The sequence below is a fragment of the Pleurodeles waltl genome, chromosome 2_2, assembly GCF_031143425.1.
Source record: "Pleurodeles waltl isolate 20211129_DDA chromosome 2_2, aPleWal1.hap1.20221129, whole genome shotgun sequence".
NCBI classification, from domain to species: domain Eukaryota; kingdom Metazoa; phylum Chordata; class Amphibia; order Caudata; family Salamandridae; genus Pleurodeles; species Pleurodeles waltl.
The window spans coordinates 299,722,886-299,744,107 of record NC_090439.1 but is presented as its reverse complement, the minus strand read 5'-3'; the positions used below and the strand labels follow the sequence as shown (position 1 = coordinate 299,744,107).

Here is a 21,222-nt window from a genome sequence, read left to right as displayed (position 1 = left end):
GTGACAAATTTCTGAGCACTGGAAGGTCCTGTTTTGAAGACAGCTCCGTGGGTGAATGAAAGAGTTGTAAATGTGATTATTTGTCCTATAGATAGCCAATGTAGGTTCACCAGTTTAGTAGAAACTTAACTTTCAGGAAGGTTAAGGAGGAGTAGCTCTGCCACATTTTTGTACTACCTGAAGTTTGTGGGTAAGATTAAGAGGAAGGCCAAGGTACATAAAGTTTGCATACAAAAGAAGGTGGCTGCCATCAAATGTATTTCTGTCTGAAAGTTAAATCATTGCCAAACTTGACTCCAAGGTTTCTAACATCCGCAGATGGGATAGGTGGTGAGCCCACCTCAACTGGCCACCAGCTTTGGGTCCATGTTTTCCGATGTTTACCCTGGATCAGAATTTTGGTTTTCTCCTGAGTTAAGCTTAAGGCAGTTATCCATCATTCAGCTTGAGACACAACACAGGAACTGATTTAACTTACCCTGATTTAAAGCCTGATGGTTAGAAAGCGTTATAATAAGTTGGGTATCATCACCATAGGGCGGTACTTTGTGTCCAGGTCCATAGCCCCAGATCAGAGCAGCCTGGGGCTCAATGAGAATCCCTGAGGCACTCCATGATGGAGGTAGGAAGGATTAGTGGACAAAGAAGGGGTGGAGATAGTTTGGTTTATGTTGCATCTAGTCCTTTATAAATTAATCACTGAGCCCCTAATCCGTTTGTCAGACAATCTGTGATAGCATGATTACATTTGATATTGTGTTAAACGCTGCCCACAAAACCAGCAAAATTATGCCTGCTGTACCTCCAGCATCAAGGATGGTTTTTAGATGTTATGAGACAGTGCATAAAATGGTTTCCATGCTTGGTTTGCCTGGAAGACAAATTGGAAGACATCTGGAAAGTTTTTGGATTCCAAGTATAAAGAGAGTTGTTGGTTAGTGTGTTTTTTAACTTTTTGGATGGAGCTGGGAGAAAAGATACAGGTCGATAGTTGATCAAATTGGTAGAATACGAGTTACATTGTTTAGGGGGCTTATGGCCTGTGCCTGTTTCCAGCACTCTGGAATAGAGGCAGTGGCTGTAGAGTTATTTGGGACCTCACAGAGAACAGGTGCTATAGTTTCAGAAGCCAGCTCCAAGATCCAAGGAGGGCAGGGATCATCACTTCCCATTTGTTTATGAGGACTGACATTTCTCGAGAGATAGGTGCAAAATGAGTAAGAATATTTTCAACCACTAACGAGTTGTTGCACAATATAGGAGAAGATTAGGATTCATAAATTGTTCATAATTGTGTAGTGGAAAAAATTGGCAAAGTTGTCACAAAGGTTGAGAGTAAATATTGCCTAGTTAGCTACCACTAAAGGTGTCGTAGAGTTGACAAGTGAAAGATTTCTTTTGATAAGTTTTTTGAGAGTGCAATCTTATTGCTTTAAAACGTTTGCTTCGTAGTTTTAATTTTGTTGTGATATGATTTAATATCTTCAGGCTAGATCTTTTTTTATCTGTGTAGTTAAGTGTGGCTCTCCGGTGCCAGTGAACTCCTACACAACAAGACCAAATCTTGTCTTTGTTTGCAGAATTGCATAAGATCTTAAACATTACAAGACAAGTTACAGAGTAGCAAGTTGAGACACCTAAAATTCACTCAATTCTCTAACCTGGGAATACACCTTTATGGTAAGAACATGATCATTGTGTGTTGTTAAGTTACCATCTCCTCCCGCTCAGACTGGAACATCATTGGAGGTCAGTGGTGGAAGAGATGGCTTTCTTCTTCTCTGTCCTATCCTTTCCATCGTGCCTCTGATTACTTTTTATTACTTTTGTGCCCCCACCTGCGACTGCAAGCCAGATGGTGGGTGGCACCTTTCATGTTGCTAGGAATTTTGACAAGTCTAGTGGGACATGTTGCTTTAGGAGTTTGTATCAACTTTTACATGAATTTAAAGCGTTCCACTACAGGTTTATTTACGGTTAGAAGGAGATTGTGTATACCCAGTTCCATGCTTTTTTATTGGGTTGTAGCTGTTCTGGCTGCTTTCAAAATAGCCCATTCTCTACATTGCTTAAATTCATATTGATAAGGGATGGATGAGGTGTGCTGCAGACGATTGCCAAAGTTGTGACCAGAAGCTTGGCCAGTGCACACATGTACTGTGTTATAGAAAATTCTGTGTTTTGAATCAAAATGCTTACAGTTCCAAGGTAGTGTATGTACCAACCTAGCGAATAGCTGTATCTTCATTTGTGATGGGCCAGACTCCTTGTTTTCACTGTTACCGCTGTTATTCACTTTGTTCTCTGTACCTCCTGATCAGACTCACCGTATGGTTCTTCAGCCATCTTTGCCTACCAAGGTGTAATCATTGCCACACCTAACAAAGGTTTTGTAAGATTCATGTTCATGTCCCCCCCCCCCCACCATCCTTCCTGTAACCCTTCACCTCTTGAACTCGCCTGTTTCATCGTAGTTTGTTTTGGATTATCTTCTGCCTAAAACCACATGCTATCTCAGTTGCTGTTGATGGAAAGTCAGCCTTCGTTTTGTCTTTTCCCTCAGCACTATCTAATTGGGCCTACTACATATCTGGATGTAAAGCATGTAGGACATGAACCATTTATCTAATTGAAACAACATGCCAGACACTGCTCTCTTTTCCCATGGCTTCCACTAATTAATAAATTGTGCCAGACGTCCCCATTGCCTCTGGTGCTGAAGCATAATACACCAGTATTTATCGAGTGTGTGTGTTTTTTCCTCTTTTACCTGCACCTTTATATGACGATGTGACACAGTGCAGTGCCTGGTTCATGCTTCAGAAATCTGCACAAATAAATCTGCACTGGTACACTGAACTCCAGAGACATGCCCTCTCTTGGGCGTTGCAGTACTCCTGCCCATCTGCATTCTAAGACTCCTTAGTTGTTTTAAATAGTAACTCCTGCATTTCCCTTGCTTTTTTAATGGCTGTTAACTTTTATCAATTTCTTTTCAACATGGTATAGATATATTTTCTGTCTTGTTATTTTAGCAGAATGTCTGGTTTAATATCGGCAGTGTCGATACCTTTGAAAGAAATCTGGAAACAGCACAACAGGAGTTGGGAATCGAGGGTGAGAACAAGCTTCCTGTAGTGTACTCGGCAGAAAGTGATGGGTAAGAAACTGAATAAAATCTTTAGGCATAGAATTATGATTGCCAGCAGCAAACTCTACCTCCTCAGGGATCTCACCATTACATAACTAATATTAGCATCCTTGATGGAAAGTTGGGAGCTGGCCAGCCAATCAGAATGATCCATTTATGGGCAATAGCTATTGTTACTGGACCACATAGAGTTTAGTATGTGCTGCCAGCTCCTTTTATACCTCTGGTGTGTTGTGTGCTCTGAGAGTTCTGTAGCAGTAGGAAAGGTTTCACCCCTAAAAGCCAGTGGGGTAAAGTAAGCAAAGGATTGTTTTCTATGCTTTTGGCTGATTTAGTTTTCCTCTCAACAAAGTATAAGTGGGAGGCCATGAACCTGTGCCTGCTTCTGAAAAGGCTGAGAGAGCGCTGCAGGAGAGTGGAGCATTTTTATCCTGCATTAGATAAGAAATAGCTCACTCAAAGCTTCCAGTGTTTTAGGAGAGTGTGTTGATTGCCTTATTGTCCTTATTTGCATTGTGTTAACAGCTTTTAATTCCCCTCCACTCTGTAAGTGTCCTTATTGTCCGCTCACTCCTATAATAGCAGACAGGTAATTAACAGCAGTTATTGGCTACAAATGCAGTAAATAATACTAAACGACTTTATATCTTACTGAAGTCTACTCCGGATTTAAAATACCCTGTTTCTGAGTTATAGGCTTGTGCTGCAGGGAAGGGCATATAAAGGGGTGTAGATATTGATCAACTGGTGTGGCATGGGACATAATACTAATAATATATTTTACCTAAATCATTAGAAACCGAGGCAATGTTGAAGCAGAAGGCCTAATCCAACTATTGTTGTTCAAGACCTGCTCCTTTAGCTTCAGCTTTCTAATGTTTTAATCTATTTTTTCCATACTCTCTTAAGAAGAAATAGACCATGTTTTGTCTTCTAGCCCTCCATGGGACAGCTTTCATGACCATCTATTAACAAGCTGCGACATACACAACTTCCTCTTAAGGGCTCACCATGGGTATTGGATCTATGACATCATTAGTGTTATATTGCTGGCACAGTATTTAAACAGGACTGTTGTAGGAGTGTTGAAATTCATTGAACCTCACCATTGTGCCCACTAATTATTTTGCTCTGTTTGCAGCATTGGAATGTTTAAATGTGCACCTATGTTACATGTGCAAATCCAAAAGATGTTATGACTCGCTATGAGATGAATTTGAGTTAGGAGCATTTTACTTCGGAGGGATGTACATTTTACGCACGGTGGTGTGTGGGTTGGGGGAAACGCCATCCAGTGATCATGCCGTCAACTCATTCCTGTCATGCACCAGTTTCCTAACGCTTTGCTCTAATTACTACTCATGCACTAATTCTGCGATTTCGGTCTTGTCAGTGTTTAGCTTTAGGCAATTGGTCGTCATCCAGTGGGCAGTCAGTCATTGAACTTGAACTGGGTATCTTTTATGTGAGCGAGAAAATGCTTTGTGTGTCGGTTTAGGAGAGGATGTTGATGCTGCCTAGGGGGATCACATATGCGTTGAAGAGGGTCGTGTTCAGGGAGGATCCAAGAAAAACTCCTCAAATAAGGTCAAGGGTCTCCAAGGTGTACAGTGCCGGGCTTACTGACTGGGTCCTTCCAGTGAGAAGGAGGCAGATCTGTCGTAGTGTGTATCCTTGGATGATTCTGATGTCATGTAGATGTTGGATGATGATTGGATGGGAGGCTGTGTCAAATGATACATTGTGGTTCAGGAAGATGAAAGACGCCATGTCTTCTCTTTCCATAGTCATGCAGATTGCATCCTTGGTGATGATGAGGACAGTTTCCGTGCTGTGGTTGGGTCTGAAACCAGACTGAGTGGTGTCGTGTCGTAGAGGTATTCAGTGGAGATACTGTGTGACCTAGTGTTCTGCATATTTGTACAGAAGGGTTCAAAATTGCTTGTTCCTGAGAGTTAGGTAATATCAGTTAAATCTAAAGAAAAAGAATCCCAATTCATATTCATTACAATTTTTAACACGTTCATTTAGTGCAACTTTTTACTAGACCGGTTGCATTCGCTCCATATCTGATCCTGAAAGATCCATCTGGGAACCTACTGCCTCCTCAACAGTCAGAGGAGTCTGGTTCTGAGTGAAAGGCAGTAAACACACGAGACAGACCGCTTAGAGAAAGATAAGACAATAAAAACATGACCTGCCTGGTATATCTATCCACAATACTTTGATATTCACACATTTGATCTTTTATGTTCTCACGTGAATTTAGTATGTCTCGCAGAGCAATATTGAACCAGGCTTGAAGACTATCCCTGCATATCATAAGCAGGTGTACAAGTACTAGTTTATGCAGAACGGCAAATAATTATTTGGAGCAACAGCTCTTATCAGCACCTTTTACTCTTAGGTGCTTTTATATGTAATGACAAAACAAGATCAAAGAGTTCATAGAGGTGATCAAGATCATGAAATTGTATCTCTTTTAATCCTCAGTTAAAGGCCCACTTTATTTGAATTTCATAGAATAAGAATGTTTCCAAAGTGATTCCCATCCTTGTTCTCAGTGATTACATCCACAGCGTTCTTTACAATGGTTATATCAGCAGTGATTTTTAACAAACGTTACGCCAATATTTGGGTCAAACATTAAGGTTCGGTTCAGCCACATTCATTTTATATCGAAATCATTGTGATTTTCATTAAAAAAAATGCACTTCTTAATTGATGCTTTTCTTTCAGTGTGAACATAATGTAATGTATTTGGAAAAAACGAAACCAAGTAAAATTGAGTAGAAAAAACACGGGAACACATTTGTTTGTGGCTGTAGGTACACATGTCATAATCCTGCCATCTAGGGTTGGGCTCTGTTGTGTGCAGGTTTTTCTTCAAGGAAAGTCTTTTGCATCTCGCGGTAGAGCAAGTCCTCTTGCTAGTTAAGCGCATGTTCATCAACTCCATTGTTAAACTGTTTTCTTCAGCTTTCGGGTTCGGACATGTGCTTCTCTGCTCCATTTTCAACCCCATTGTCGCTCAATCCTTTCCAGACTTTACCATCAGTATTGCTTTTGATTGTGGTTTTCTCAGTCTACCTCATCTGTTCATTGGCGTAGACTTTGTCGGGGCAGCTCTAGTCAACTGCGGCCCATGTGGCAAGTTCCCTCCGCACCATGTTCACCCATTGATGAAACAGACACCCTTCAGATTCTCTCCTCACTGCTATGAGAAGTACCCACGCACCGATCTCCCCAGGTATGTAACTTGTGCCTCTTCCATGAACCTACCTACTCCAAACCGACCAAAGACTATCTTTGGCCCACCACTGCCTTCAGGCCATGTTCGGCACCGACCGGCTGCATCGGGCAGGCCCAGCCTCCGCACTGGGGAAAAAAGCACAGGCCGCATGTTCGTGAACCAACTCCTCCATCGGAGTTGGGCTGATCTTTGGTACCAACACCCTCAGCATCGACACACTGCTCTACCGTAGCTCAGAAAATTCCAGATTTAGACCCAAAACCCTCAGCACCAAAAATACTAACATTGAAAACTTCGACGTCAAAATCCTACATTTTTGACAAACATGCACATGGTTTTAAGCTTGTGGAACTGGTGCTTCAACGGCAGCAAGAGGAGATAGACGCCAGACAAAACCATTTTATGATATACCCTGACACTGGTCGTATCTGGTGCACCGCCAGCAAAGAGACAATTACCATTGGAAGAAGCTTTGGAAGTTCTAACACCACCAAAGTAGAGAAAGAAGGCGGACAAGGCCACAAGCCAGGTATGCGTCAGCACACAACCAGCAACAGCTGAGCATCACAAGCAGTCACCACCGATAGAACACACAACATACTCTTCAGGGGTTCCATCCACTCTTGCTTTTAGAGGGGTGAGACGAGTTTTTTTTATCCCTCTACACGACCCGTGGGATTCCACCTGCTTATACAGACCCTGATCTGTGTCCCGCTAAACTCTCTCCCCCAGATGACATTACCACCCACTACGACCTCTAAAGCAGAGCTGCAGCTTTCCACAAAGTCCAGCTACACACTGGGTCTCTAAAGGGCAATTTCTTATTTGAGAGACTCTCCTCCAGCCAACACTCTGCACAGTATCTGTCAATGCTCAAAGGCATGCCGCGCCACACACCAGACCTATTCAACAAACCCATTAGGTCGTGGATCATGACAACCAGGGTCGACATAAAAAGGGACGTGTCACCCAACGAGTCCACATATATAAAAGGACAAATTCTACCCGACTCATTGGTAGTTGCCATGGCATGCAAGAGGGCTAACACTCAAGCATCTGGTTAGGCACCCCACTACCAAATAAAATGAGCACAAAAATCAATGTTGCAGTTTAGAGGGAAGCTGCCCAGACCACCAACCAGTGGAGGATCACTTACTTCAGTGGCCTCCTACCCTGCAATGACAGGAACCATTGGGGCGAGATTGGAGAGATCCTCCAACATCTCCCAGAAGAGCACAAGAAACAGACATACCAGATAGGCTTAAAGGGTAAGTTAATTTCTACAACCACAATTCACTGTGCTCGCAATGGTGCTGACACCGCAGCTAGAGGCATAAATTCTAGTGTCCTCCTTCGGAGACATGCTTGGCTTTGAGAAACAGGTTTTAAACCTGAGGTCCAGAAAAATCTGTTGGCTCTTCTCTTTGACAGGAAACTCTTTTTTGATCCCAGGTCGACACCCTCCTGGCATATAAAAAAAGAAAAAGATAATGAGATGGCCAAGGCCATGGGGACATTTCAGATAACTTCGCAACATGACTCATTTCATTGCTCCTCTTATCGTGGAGGCTCTTAGACCTCCTCCCCGGAGACCTCCTCCTGGGTGTCCCCCAGGATAAGACCACCTCACCCAGGGACATACTACAGTGGGTCATTTAGGGGCAGTAATTTAAAGGGTAGAGGCAGAGGTAGTTTCACAAAACCCTCCTGTGGCACCACCAAACCCTGGCTTGCCAACCATTTCCCACTACCAAAGAATGCCTGTCGGGGGTCAAATACAAGGGTTCTTTCCCGCCTGGTGGAAGATCACCTCCGACCAGTGAGTGTTGGATATTATCCAACATGATTATTGTCTAGAGCTCACTTCCAACACACTCAGGCCCCAATAAACCTACTTCATCAATTAAGCTTTACCATCAATGCTGCCAAATCCCACCTCTGACCCATGCAAATAAGAACCCTGTCTGGTAACACTCTTCGACTCACAACAGAGGATAGCTTACCCAGTGCCACCCAGATTTCGCCTTTTTAAGTGCTCATTCCCCAGTTGCAATCTCATCAGCAGGTAACCGTGAGAACAGTCATAAGTCCCCTCGGTTTGATGGCTTCATGCATAGCAATAGTACCTCATGACAGACTCAACATGGTTCCGTTACAAGAGTTCTCAGAGGCTCAATGGACTCAAGTGGAAGGTCAATGGGAAGATCAAGTGCTGGTAGGCCATCAAGGTTGGGACTCTCTGCAGTAGTAGGACTCCAACACTCTCCTACAAATATGGCCTTTCCTAGACCCAGTTCTGCAGAGAACCATAACCATGGATGACACCCTCATGGGTTGGGAGAGGATTCACAAGACCTGACTGTCTAGGGATGCTGGACTCTAAGCCAAAGACATCTCCATATCAATCACCTTGAGTTTTCTAGCTGTTCACCTGGTGCTATCTCCAAATGCAGGGGGGAACTGGGGCCCCTCAACTGTTTCATCTAGCCCCAGACCATTTGGAGGTGGGCTGGCCGGTACAACACTCACCTGTTAGTAGAGTACCTCCAAGGAGTGGACAGCTACTTTGCAGATCTAAGCAGGAGGCACCAACGAGTCCACAAGAGTGAACCCCACCCACAAGTCCTTCTACCATACTTCCGCCATTGGACTCACACAGAAATAGACTTTGCCTCCAGGTTCCCACACCCACTGTCCAGGGGCAATGCACTATGGATGTGTTGGTCCAGGATATTTGCTTATTCTTTTCCACCCTTTCTACTGCTTCTGTGTGTAGTTTGCAAACTTAGGCAGCCATCTCTCACAATCATCCTAGTGGCTCCCACATGGACATGGCAACCATGGTTCACCACACTACTAGATCTCTCAGTAGTTCCCCACAAGATACTGTGAACAGGCAGGACCATCTCACGCAGAGCCATGGAGAAATCAGACAACCAGACCCCAGGTCCCTCAACCTTGCAATCTGGCTCCTGAAGTCCTGGAGTTTGGTTACTTGAATCTACCACAACCTTGTATGTAGTGCTTAATTTGTGAAAGAAAGGGTTCCAAACCCGAAGCTCTGCTCAGAGGCCGGTGGCCGGTTCAATTAAAAGTTGGAGCACTTAATACCAAGACTGTTTGTTTTCAACTCACTACTAGGCATCCCTGCCCATTTTTTTCATTCATGCACGTTTCTGCTTTTACCCTTTGTGATGATTTTGCTGTCTTTTATTTTTTTCTCCATCTTTACGTTCTGTTTTTCTCTTTCTTGCGCTTAGCAAATATCTGGTGTGGGAAAATAAGTTAAATAAGTGTTGATGGCCCCCACCGGCAACTGCCAGCTCAAATTAAGCACGGCTTGTATGGCCATTCTAAAAGAAGAATACTGGCCTACTACTCATGTCTGTTATTCGGCAAAGTGGAAAAGATTTGTTTACTATTGTCATTTCAAACATATTGGTCCTTTAGTAGCCAAGGTGCCAGACATTGTTTGATACTTATTTTGTTTACAGACATCTGGTTTAGCTTCTTACATCTATGAGACTACACCTAGCGGCAGTAGCCACGTTTCTTCAAAGCAGACAACACACTTCCCTGTTAAGGATTCCTGCCATTGAAGCCTTTCTGGAAGGTCTTATGTCATTCCTCGTGGGGTGCCACCAGCTCCCACTTGAATCTCAATATTGTATTAACAAGGTAATTGGACCCTCCATTTGAGCCTCTCCAGTCTGTATCCTGGAAGGTATCTCTTCTAGTTGCTATCACTTCACTTAGATGTGTCAGTGAGCTTCAGGTATTACCTTTAGAAGAAAAGAGCCCTTCTTTCAACTGCATAGAGATAGGATAGTACTATGTATCAACTCTAAATTACTTCAAAGAATGGTGACTCAATTCCAACTTAGTCAGTCTATCGAATTGCTAGTATTTCTTCCCCAACCTGACTAAGTTGCGGGATGGGCTCTACACACCTTAAATATAGAACAAGCCCATATGTATTATATTGATAGAACCCAATCACTTAGGGAAACAGAACAACTCTTTGTTTTCAAAAACAAAGGAAAGGCCATTTCTTAATCATGCATTGCACTTTAGATTGTTAAATGCATCCAAACAGACTATGCTTAAGCTAAAAGAACTTTACAGTCTCTCCTAGACCTTCCTAGGAAATATACCTATAGCTGGCAAATGTAAAGCAGGTACATGGTCTATACCGCATACATTTACAAAACATCACTGTTTAGATGTGCTGACCTGTCAACAAGGCTATGTTGGCCAGACAGTTTTACATATATTATTTCAAACAACTGTATCACCCACAGGTTAGCCACTGCTTATGGAGGAGGACTGCTTTATAGTCTATGCTAAGCATGCGTATCTACAGCCACACATGCCTCAAACAGAAAATGTTGCTTTCCCAGTAAGCATCTGTTTGTAGTGCTGTAGATACACATGTGCTCACCCTCCTCCCAGGACACCTGTGTTTGTTACAGTGACTTTTATGAGTTATCAGAAATCCATTTAGCATGGACATCGCACTACACTATGTTTCACATTCCATTTTCACCCACCTTTGCGGTAAAACAATCTAACAATGGAGTCGATGTGCATTACCAGAATGCGGAGCAACCACACTACCTTGTGATTCGAAAGACTGTCTTTGAAGAAAAACAACTTGCACACATCAGAGCCAACACTGTGTGACAGGATTATGCTACGCTTGTGAATCTACAGCACTTCATACCACAAACAGATGCTTACTGGGTAAAGAGCATTTTCCTTTTGGGCATTTCCTATTGTCTGGTTAACAACAGCATTATTGTATTGGTACATTATTCTGCTCATGTTTACTATGAGAACTAGATGGTTTTAGTTTCATAATGTGTTCTTAGCCGCATGTCAAGGGTGGGGGATATGTGGCGAAAGTACTCCTCCGTAACTGGAGGGCTGTTTCTTTTAGAACAAGAAGGCCACCTTTTTTCTTACAAGCCCGGCAGATCACCAGGTGCCATAGAGTGGTTCCAGGTGACCAATACTTTTTGTCCTCTCACCATCAGCAGAGAAGTTGGTAATGGAGATACCACCCTGAAAACGGAACCCAAATTCCTTTTCCGTCCTGTCACTGGACAGAGATTCCCAAAAACTAGATCCTGTGAGTTGAAAAGTTTTTGCCTCCAGCAGATTGACTCTGCGCAGCTAACGCCACCTGCCTTTTGGACCGATATGTCCATGTTTTATGGCAACGTGCAGTGTTCGCAGTCATCCGCCTGCAAGAGCACATGAAGAAATCACTCACTGACGTGATGAGCAATAGACTGGATGCATCAAAATGGATACTGAAATTTTACTTTGATTCTGCAGGCTCCATGGCCTGGTCTATGAATGTGGATGTTACATTATAACAACATACTTTGATGCAGTCCACTGGGTTTTCAGGGGATGACCAAGTAATGCTTATTGATGTGTCCTTTGATGGAAAAACAACTGTTTGGAGAGAAAGTGATTTCTTCCTTGGAACTCTTCAAGAATAGGAGTGTGGTGGCCTGAACAATGGGCCTAGGCTCTCCTGCATGGCAATCCACCAAAAATATCTGAACCTTGTGTTAACTCTAGGGCTGTGCAGTTCACAAATTGGAAGCCATTTCTGCCTCCTATGTATGTATGTATATGGTGTTTGTATAGCACAAACCTAACAAATAGGCAGCAGCATGTTGTTCAGACTCCTCAGAAGACGAAACACTTCTTTAGAAGCGGGAGCAAATTTAGAATGCAGCAGGTTGTCTAGCCCCCACCACCATCTGCAGCCTCTAAACACTGTCACCTCACAACACCATCTTTCATTTTGGGGGAGAGCATCTTGTATTTTGTCAGCAATGGGTGGACAGGTCATCCAACTAATCTGCTGGGGCTATGCCCATTCCTTTTCTATCCTCTGCACCGGACCATCCTCCACACAAAGGGTCACTTTAATTAGAACGCTGTTTGATACAATACATCTAAAGGCTTTTCCTTCTTCTCATAGGAGTGTGGATATTTAGGAGGTATTCATGAGGTTATTCGGGGAGGTCTAACTTTATCTTGGATCCCGCTGGTGCAGGTATTGCACATGCTAGGCCTTATGACCTCTTGCATCTTCTTATTGTCTGACACCAGATGGTGACTGAGGGCCTTCTAGAAGTGTCTGAGGAGGCAGTGGTTGCGACATCGAAGGAGCATCTCGATTGGAGTACAGATCTTCCAGTCAGTGCATCAAGGTTTCCACTGGTGGATGGACCCCTCCAATCTCCTGATGGGTCACCCTTTCAGCACCCATGCAAGCCCAGGCTACTATGATTGCTTCAATGCGTCCTCTCTGGGTGTGGGTGCTCATCTGGGTGAGAGAAGGGCACAGGGCCTCTAAGTGGCACTAGAGCAGTACCTGGGGGTGCTAGAGAGCCCACAGCAAGGTGGCCACACTGTAGTGTAGCTCTGCTGGCCGAATGGTTTAATCCATCGATTATTCTGCCATCCATATGCTGTGACAACGGGAAAATAAAGGCACTGCCTCAGAATAGCTGAGGGGAACTGCGGGACCCGGTAGGGTGAGCCTGTGCCCCCTAGAAAGCTGACTGAGACATGTAGTTGCTGACCGTGTGAACCGCTTGTGGAGGAGAAACAAGCCGTGCCGCATTGCAGCTGAGCTGAGCAGCACTAAACAGAACAGCGAGCGCTCACAGGGCACATGGGGGCCTTAATCCCCCCTCCCCCCAACCCCTCATGCAAAGGCACTGCAGGCAGAGCTGACAACTGAGGTGAGGCCAAGACAGGGGTGAACACCACAGGCAGCTTAGAGCAGGCCGTGAGTGGAGTTGTCTAGCAGAGCGGTGTGGGTGAGTACGCCCGCCAAAGGTAAGCTGAAGAGATCTTCAGCGCATGCGAGCTATTGATGGAGAGACCACTGGTGCTGGACAGCCGGCGGGACGCGGATAACAACACAAGACCCTCAAGAACCTATCATCGGACCGTCGGGACGCACTACAGATTGCATCGCACTCCAGGTAGCGACGAGGCAGAACTGGTGGGTGCAGAGATGTAACACGTTTAATAATGCTAATAATATAAGTCCTGCAATCCGATAGTGGTACAGTGAGGGCCTGGATTCTGATGAGTTGTCCTCTGTCTCGGGCATTGTGAGGTAGAGCATCCATGGGAGCTCATAGCCTTCCACAGGGGCGATAACGGTGGCACAACCTGCGTCAGTGCACATCTAACTTTCTGCTGACTCATCTACTCTACACTAAATAGTACTACATGGCCAGATCAATATTGCAACATTATCTAGAGACAGTAAGCTGGGACCAGGGTGCATATAGTGCGTTATGGACAAAACGCAGCAAAGGTAGTTCCCACCTAGACCTGGAACTGTGGGTGCTGGGCTCTGAGGCAAGGTGCCAGAGGGCTGAAATCCCTAACGAGCACAGTAGCATACATTACAGCCATCCTCCTGGACTACCCCAGGACTTGAGTGCTGCGGACCGCAGGTATTTGCATCAAGGTGTGCAAGTGATTAGAGAACTACCATCACCACTGCAAACATGGAGAAAGCTGACTGAAGTCAAACGCACCTCAACTTCGAAACTGGACACTCCAACACGCCACAGCAAGACGCTCAGATTGATTGTGAAGAAGACATGGACTCGCAGGGGGGACCACCATAGAAACTAACTAAATGGCCATTCAACAAAGCCTCCAATCATTGATGGGGAAAATAGAATCCCTGAACATACGAATGGATCATATGGCTTCAAAGTTAGATAAACTACATATGCTACTCACGGTGGCTGAGCAAAGGATATCTACTAAATGCCTAGATATGGAAAAGGCCCTAGCTGTAATTTAGGCAAATTATGAAGATTTAATCAATCAGTCAATCAATCATTAAATTTATAAAGGGCGCTATGTACCCGTAAGGGTTTCAAGGCGCTGAGGGGGGGGGGGGGGGGGGGGGACGGCAGCTGCTATTGGTCGAAGAGCCAGGTCTTGAGGAGTCTCCTGAAGGTGAGGAGGTCCTGGGTCTGGCGCAGGGGGGTCAGGAGGGAGTTCCAGGTCTGGGCGGCGAGGTAGGAGAAGGATCTGCCGCCGGAGGTCTTGCGTTGGAATCGGGGAACGATGGCGAGGGAGAGGTTGGCCGAGAGGAGTTGGCGGGAGGGGACGTAGAAGTTGAGTCTGTTGTTCAGGTAGGAGGGTTTAGAGCAAGATCGCGTTGAAACAATCTGTGAATCACTGAGTTTCCGATGTCAACCACCACAGGCAAAATGGTGATTTATGTCCAACAAATGAGTAAGGTGCTCTTTGGTCTGTAAAATAAGCCACACCTGTTGTTGGTGGACGAGCACACTTGTTACTCATGGCGCGGCCACCCCCTGGAGCACTCCTGTGTGCAATCAAAACCAAACTATTGAATTATCGCGACCAAGACACAGTGCTCAGGTTGGCATGAGAAAAGAAGGACCATATTTACTAAGGAAACCAGATAGGCTATTACCCTGACTTTACGCGGCAGTACAGGCTGCCTGGCAGGAGTACTTGCCGTCAACCGACAGTTGCAAAAGGTGGAGATCATATATGCCATGCTGTACCCAGCGCATTTACGCGTGGACCACAGTAGTAAACCGACAATTTTTACTATCCCCAAGGCAGCAGAGGAATTTACCCTCCAGTCCCTCAGTTCACGGAACAGCAATCCGCCTGCAGCGGACAGCATAGAGAAGGGAAAATAATGCGACTTTCAAGACTCTGTGGCATGGCTGTTGATATGATACATAATTAAGTGGACAAGTCAGGCGGGGTTAATGCAGCTCCTTGAGTGGGGGGCCGCGGCTGCCAGCTGGATAAGAGATGGATGGCACACATTATAGACCTCCCGGCCACCTCCGTACCATAAGAGGGAGTTTGGTACTTTGCGGCTGCCAGAGGGTGGACCCCGAATGGTTACGATAAATATACTGTGGTTATGGGTTTTGTTTAATAATGTTATATGTTTACTTTTATATCTTCATAAGATGGGGAATGTCTTTGGCAACTTCAGAATGCTGAAGTAGGTTGGGGAAGGGGTTCATATAAGATGTGTTCAACACTATCAGTTAACAACCACATGCCTCTCAATGGCCATTCTACCCCAACTACCAAAATATATGATAACATAGCCCAGATGCTGGTAATAGCATGGCTCAATGGGGGGACACCTCTCTCTACTGACCTGGAATGTCTGGGGTCCCAATAATCCACATAAAACTAGATTGGTGCTCTCCTACTTAAACCGTCATAAAATACAGATTGCTTTGCTACAAGAGATGCATCTGACACAGTATACAGAGCAGACCACTGGCACCAGGTGGGCAGAGTATAGACTGGCCTCGTCCTATTCTAGAGGGGTTATGATATTGGTAAAACAGGGATAACATTTCCAGTGACTGACTCCGTTGTGGACAACCAGGGGCGTCTTGCTATTGCACACCGTAATATATGTGGTACCGTGGACAACCAGGGGCGTCTTGCTATTGCACACGGTAATATATGCGGCACTCCTATTACTTTTATAAACACATACAGCCCCAACGTTGATGACTTGGAATTCTTCATGACCCTGTGGCAACACATCCACACCCTATCACCAATAAATATTCTCTGGGGTGGAGACCTCAACACATACTTGGACCACACAGTGGATAGGTCAGCTGTGGCGGATTGGCACAGCAAGCAATGTGCCACGGTAATTGGGGCAGGGCTTGAGGAATATGGGCTGGAGGATATTTGGAGGCTGAGACACCTGACCTAGTTAGAGGCCATACTTACCTCTTCAGTCCATGGGTTGTGGTTAAGCTGGACTACTGGTTGATATCCCAAGAGATGTGCACATGGGCAGAGGAAAACACTTTTTGATCACGCACCAGCACAATTGAGGCTCTTGATCCCTACCTTGGTCCAGACCTCTTACACATTCCAAGCAACAACTCTGGTGGACTGCGCGTTTCGGGATGGATTCAAATCCGCCATTATCAAATATTTTGCAACAAATGATGGCTTAGTTAACTGAGAAGAGTACCTTGTGGGAGGCATTCAAAGTTACAATTAGGGAATTCTACATCAGCACACAGGTGTGGGTCCTAAAATCAATACACACCCAGCTTCAGAAAACTGAAGACACCTTGCACACACTGGAGCAGGATTATGAGAGAAATCCAAGCCATGCCTCAATGGCTGACATTAGGGAGAACCTCACTAACTTTCATGATGTAGCAGCTGAAGAATTGCAGTTTTTATCCAAACGCCACATTGCACAAGTGTACGGTAAGGGTGGTTGCAGAGGGTGTAACCTAGCTGAGAAACTTAAAAAACTTAAAAGGAGAGACCACATAGTAAAGATCACTACCCCGGAGACAGGTGATCATTGTAATACCCCCACCATACTAAAATCCTTCCAACACTTTTATATACCCGTCTATACAGTACTCGCACATTCACCACAGCGGATAAAATTGGGACTTTCCTCAAGGATGGCATTGGCATGGCTGTCCCCGCAGCAGCATGAATATTTTGTCCAGTCCATAACAATCGAAGAGATCAAAGAAACTATGCGCACTCTCCCAAACGGGAAGGCACTGAGGCTTGATGGATTGACTGGTGAGTTCTGTAAGGCATTTACTGAGCTCTTGGCCCCCTCACTTACATGCCATGTACGAGGAGGTATATCGTAAGCAGCAGTTACCTCCCTCCCTGTGCAAAGCTTGAATAGTGACATTGCTGAAGCCCGACGGGACACTTGAATATGCAGGCCTCTGTCCCTCATCAATATAAACGCACACATTTTAGCCAAAATCCTGGTGACTCACCTTTAACCACTGCTTCCTAAATTGGTGTTTCCAGATCAATCTGGATTTATACCGTCCAGATCCACATCCCACAACTTGTGCACCCTATTCACCCTACTTCATCAATTGAATCCCTCCATGTTTGCGGCAGCGGTTCTACTGGACGCTGCCAAAGCATTGGATTCCATTGAATGGGAGTACATGTTTACGGTCACAGCCCACATGGGAATCTCGGCTGCCTTCCTGCGCTGGATATGCCTTCTCTATGTGGCCCCGGTGGCCCGTGTACGTGTTAATGGGTATATTTCTGAGGAAATTCCTATTGGTAGGGAACAGGATAGGGATGCCCCTTGCCACCCCTTTTATTTGCATTAACGTTAGAACTGCTGGCCTGTTCATTCGTCAGACATACAATGCCTCGTAACTAAATTTTAGTCTGCGTCCAAGTATCTTATTGTATGCTGACGACATAGTGTTGTATGTTAGGGACCTGCCAGTGCACCTGTCACCTGGAATACTGGAGATTAGTGTTAATTGGTTGATGTCGATCATACTCCCCCTGATACCTGCCTGGAGCACAGACCATACCAAATATCTGGGGATATGGGTTCATAGAGATACTGGCATGCTTCGATCTAACTATGACGGGGCGATCTTGACCCTGGAAGACCAGGTTTCCAGGTGGATGTGACTGCCAATGTTGGTAACGGACAGGATTGCAGTCCTGAAAATGATTATACTGCCTAAGTTCCTATTCCTATTTGTTAACATTCCCATTGCCTTACCGAAGTACTTTTTCAAACAACTAAGCGCACATTTGCTAATCCTGGTGTGGGCTGGAAAACAGCCAAGAATCAGCTGGGACATACTCACTTTACCGTATGCAAGCGGTGGATTCAACACACCAAATTCCCTGTGCTACTAGTGCACAGGCCCACTTTGCCCACTTATTTTATGCACCACATGAGTATGTGCCCCACATTGCAGTGGAACATGATTCCTTTCCTATTTCACTCTGAGCTCTACTGCCGCATAAGAGGGAAGGGCTAACACACACAGAAATCAACACGGTCCAGGCTGCGACTATTGCCTGAATGGTAATGGGAGACAGGATGGTAAAAAACACCCTCTATATGCAATAGCGTTACCCCTGCGCTGCTACCCGGCTTTATCCGTCTCTAGGGAAGATACTGCACTGCAACTACACAAGAGCGAGATTACACACTATGAGAGATGCGATGGTTCATGCCCCCAATGCTACACCCCTTTGCTAACTTTTAAATACTACTGCCACAGGGCTGCCCTGCAAGAACCCTATCCTCCATTTCCAAGGAAACCCCCGACACTGACCGCATTTCAGACCCTGCAGAATGACATGTGCAGACACCTAATCACCAAACTGTACAGTGCAGCACAGATGGATAATCCGCAAACTCAGGACAGGGCATTAGACGTCTGGAATGCGGTGCTAGAAAGGCCCATGGAGATAGCGGAATGAAGGTTTTGCTGTGCGCGGCTGCGAGTCTTCACATCTAATTGTAATTTGAGAATAATACATGTCAAATATTTGCATCAACTATATTACACACCTGCTAAATTGCATAGGTTTGGTTTGAGGACGGATGCTGGATGTGCCAGATGTGGGGCAGAGGAGGCAGACTTCATGCACCTAGCCTGGAACTGTGACACCATCAGAAGGTTCTGGGTTCAAATTACAGATACACTTACAGAGATGGCACTAGAGCCAGTGCACTGTGATCCTAAAGTGTGCCTGCTTGAACTGGTTAAGAGTCTACAGCCCGCCAGTCAAAAGTTGGTGGCTGTGGCTCACGTGTTGGCAAAGAGGAGAGTGGCATTTCAGTGGGGCAAGTGTGCACTGCCCACAAAAAAGAAATGGATGCTAGACATGGTATAATGCAAGTCTCAATTAGAACTGTGTGAGCCCTGCTGACGCCTTCTAGAACCACTGAGCCCTTCTAGGCCTAAGAACTACTGAGCCCTTCTAGGCCTAAGACATCTGCGGGCCACTTACAGCAAATCTGCTGTCCATCTAAGAAGAGACATAGATGGTCATAAATGTAGGGGAATGCAAAAATTGTATGTAAGGTATAAATTTTGCATATGGAGTCATGACCTGATATGGTAGATGTACTCACTTATTGGCAAGAGAAATATAATTTTAATTGTGTATGTATGAATTGAGTTGTAAATAATATATTATGTGTTTTGTTTATAAAAATTAATAAATCCAAATGAAGTAAAAACATATGGCAACAGGTGTCATAGACCGTATTGATGTTTAATGATACAGAAAAAATAGAAGTTGAGTGAGAGTTCTTTGTATTTTATATTTTGAATTTTGATTACACTGCACAGTGCTACTGTCTTAAACACTCCTCAGAAAAGATGCCGAAAAGTCGACCTATTTATCTTTTTGCCTGGCCCTCAGGACTTTCATTTTATAGTACGCCTCCTCTAATTCATTGAGATGCACCACATTATCCTGCCAGTCTGTATATTAGTGCACCTCAGAACAGATCTATACCCACTCTAGTCTCCTCTTGGCCACATACCATGAGAATCAATATCCCAAAGTAGGCAGCACCTCGAAGAGAACCAACAGCCAAATGTCAGGACTTGTAGTGAAGCATTCTCCAGTCATATCAAATAGACCCTTACAGACATTGTTACAGTTTTCTTGTATCTGTTGGCACTGCCATGCCAAATGCAGCAACTGAGCACTCATACCACACCTATGACAAAGGTCTGACAAGAATGGGTCCATCTTCTCAAGTTTCACTGGAGAAACATACCTCTGACGTAGAAATTTAGTGAATTAATCTAATATACAAATAATTTAATATAATATGATAACTCATTAACAATGTTAGTATTCAAGCAGGCATTTGTCCACTAAGCACACATCATGTCAAATCCTAGTTTGTTGTTCTTTGCCTGATGCAATCCGTGCACTGTAGGAGGTCTGGTAGCCCTCTATCTTGCATACACAATGACTAGGAGCTTGATTTAGATGTTGGCGGGAATGTTAGTCCGTCACACTGGTGACGAATATCCCGTCCCCTGAAATCTAAATCCCAATACTTCCTATGGGATTTAGATTTCAGCGGACGGGTTATCCGTCACCGTTGTGATGGAGTAACCCGTTTCCCAACATCTAAATCAGGCCCTAAGTGAATTGGGTGCTCTGTTCTCATGATACACCTCACCACGGGTGATTCTTTGAGAATGCTGGTGAAGTCAGGCAACTTTATCTCAATTGCATTATGCATGCAGAAGTAATGGCACAAGGTCAGTCGGCAGATTGGAATGACTCCGCTCAGCTGATCTAATGTCAAAGTCATGCCCTCTGTGGATAAATGTACCTACATCGTTATGCCCATCACCTCCAATTATCTAATAGCTTTACTTTGAAGCATGACCTCTAGGTCCTGAATTAAGTCCCAATGAAAAAGTGGAAAGAGTGTTGTTTACTCTAGGTACTCCATTAATCGTCACCATGCATTGTCTGAATCTCACCCGTAGGGGCATTATGTCTTCTGAGCCACAACATGACTGAAGACCGATATCTAGCCATGACTTTCTCAGTGCTCCCCTGCAGGAAGTTGGATGGAGGATGCTGCCAGAAAACGGTGAATAGGGCCAGCAGGCCGCAAATTATTACTCCTGGAAAACAGAGACCTCTAGGCTTGCTGGTGTGTTTTGTGCAACAAGGCACTCCATGCTCATCCTAGGAATTTGACTTTCCCACATACGTTGCATCATTTTGGATTACAGATATTCAAAAAATTCATGGGAATGAGAATGGGCTTATTTTGGAACACATGCAGCAGTGTGGGTAATACCACCAATTTTGGGAAATGCAACTAATAATCGATAGGGACAGTCAGATCCACCATGTAACCTTGGCTTTCAGTTCTTTGAAGGGGCAATGTCATTCTTCTTAAAGAGTGCACTCACGGGCACCGGTG

The 21,222-nt window shown here is 44.7% G+C and overlaps 1 protein-coding gene across 4 annotated transcripts in view; it reads left to right on the top strand.

The window, feature by feature from the left end:
- Window positions 1–21,222, top strand: part of AFG3L2 (AFG3 like matrix AAA peptidase subunit 2) — a 336,314-nt gene that overhangs the window by 138,410 nt on the left and 176,682 nt on the right. For 3 of the 4 annotated variants that reach the window (XM_069219758.1, XM_069219759.1, XM_069219756.1), the window contains one exon: window positions 3,036–3,160. In XM_069219758.1, coding sequence (XP_069075859.1) covers window positions 3,036–3,160 — 125 coding nt within the window. The remainder of the gene's footprint in view (window positions 1–3,035; window positions 3,161–21,222) is intronic. The other variant, XM_069219757.1, reaches the window with a different exon arrangement.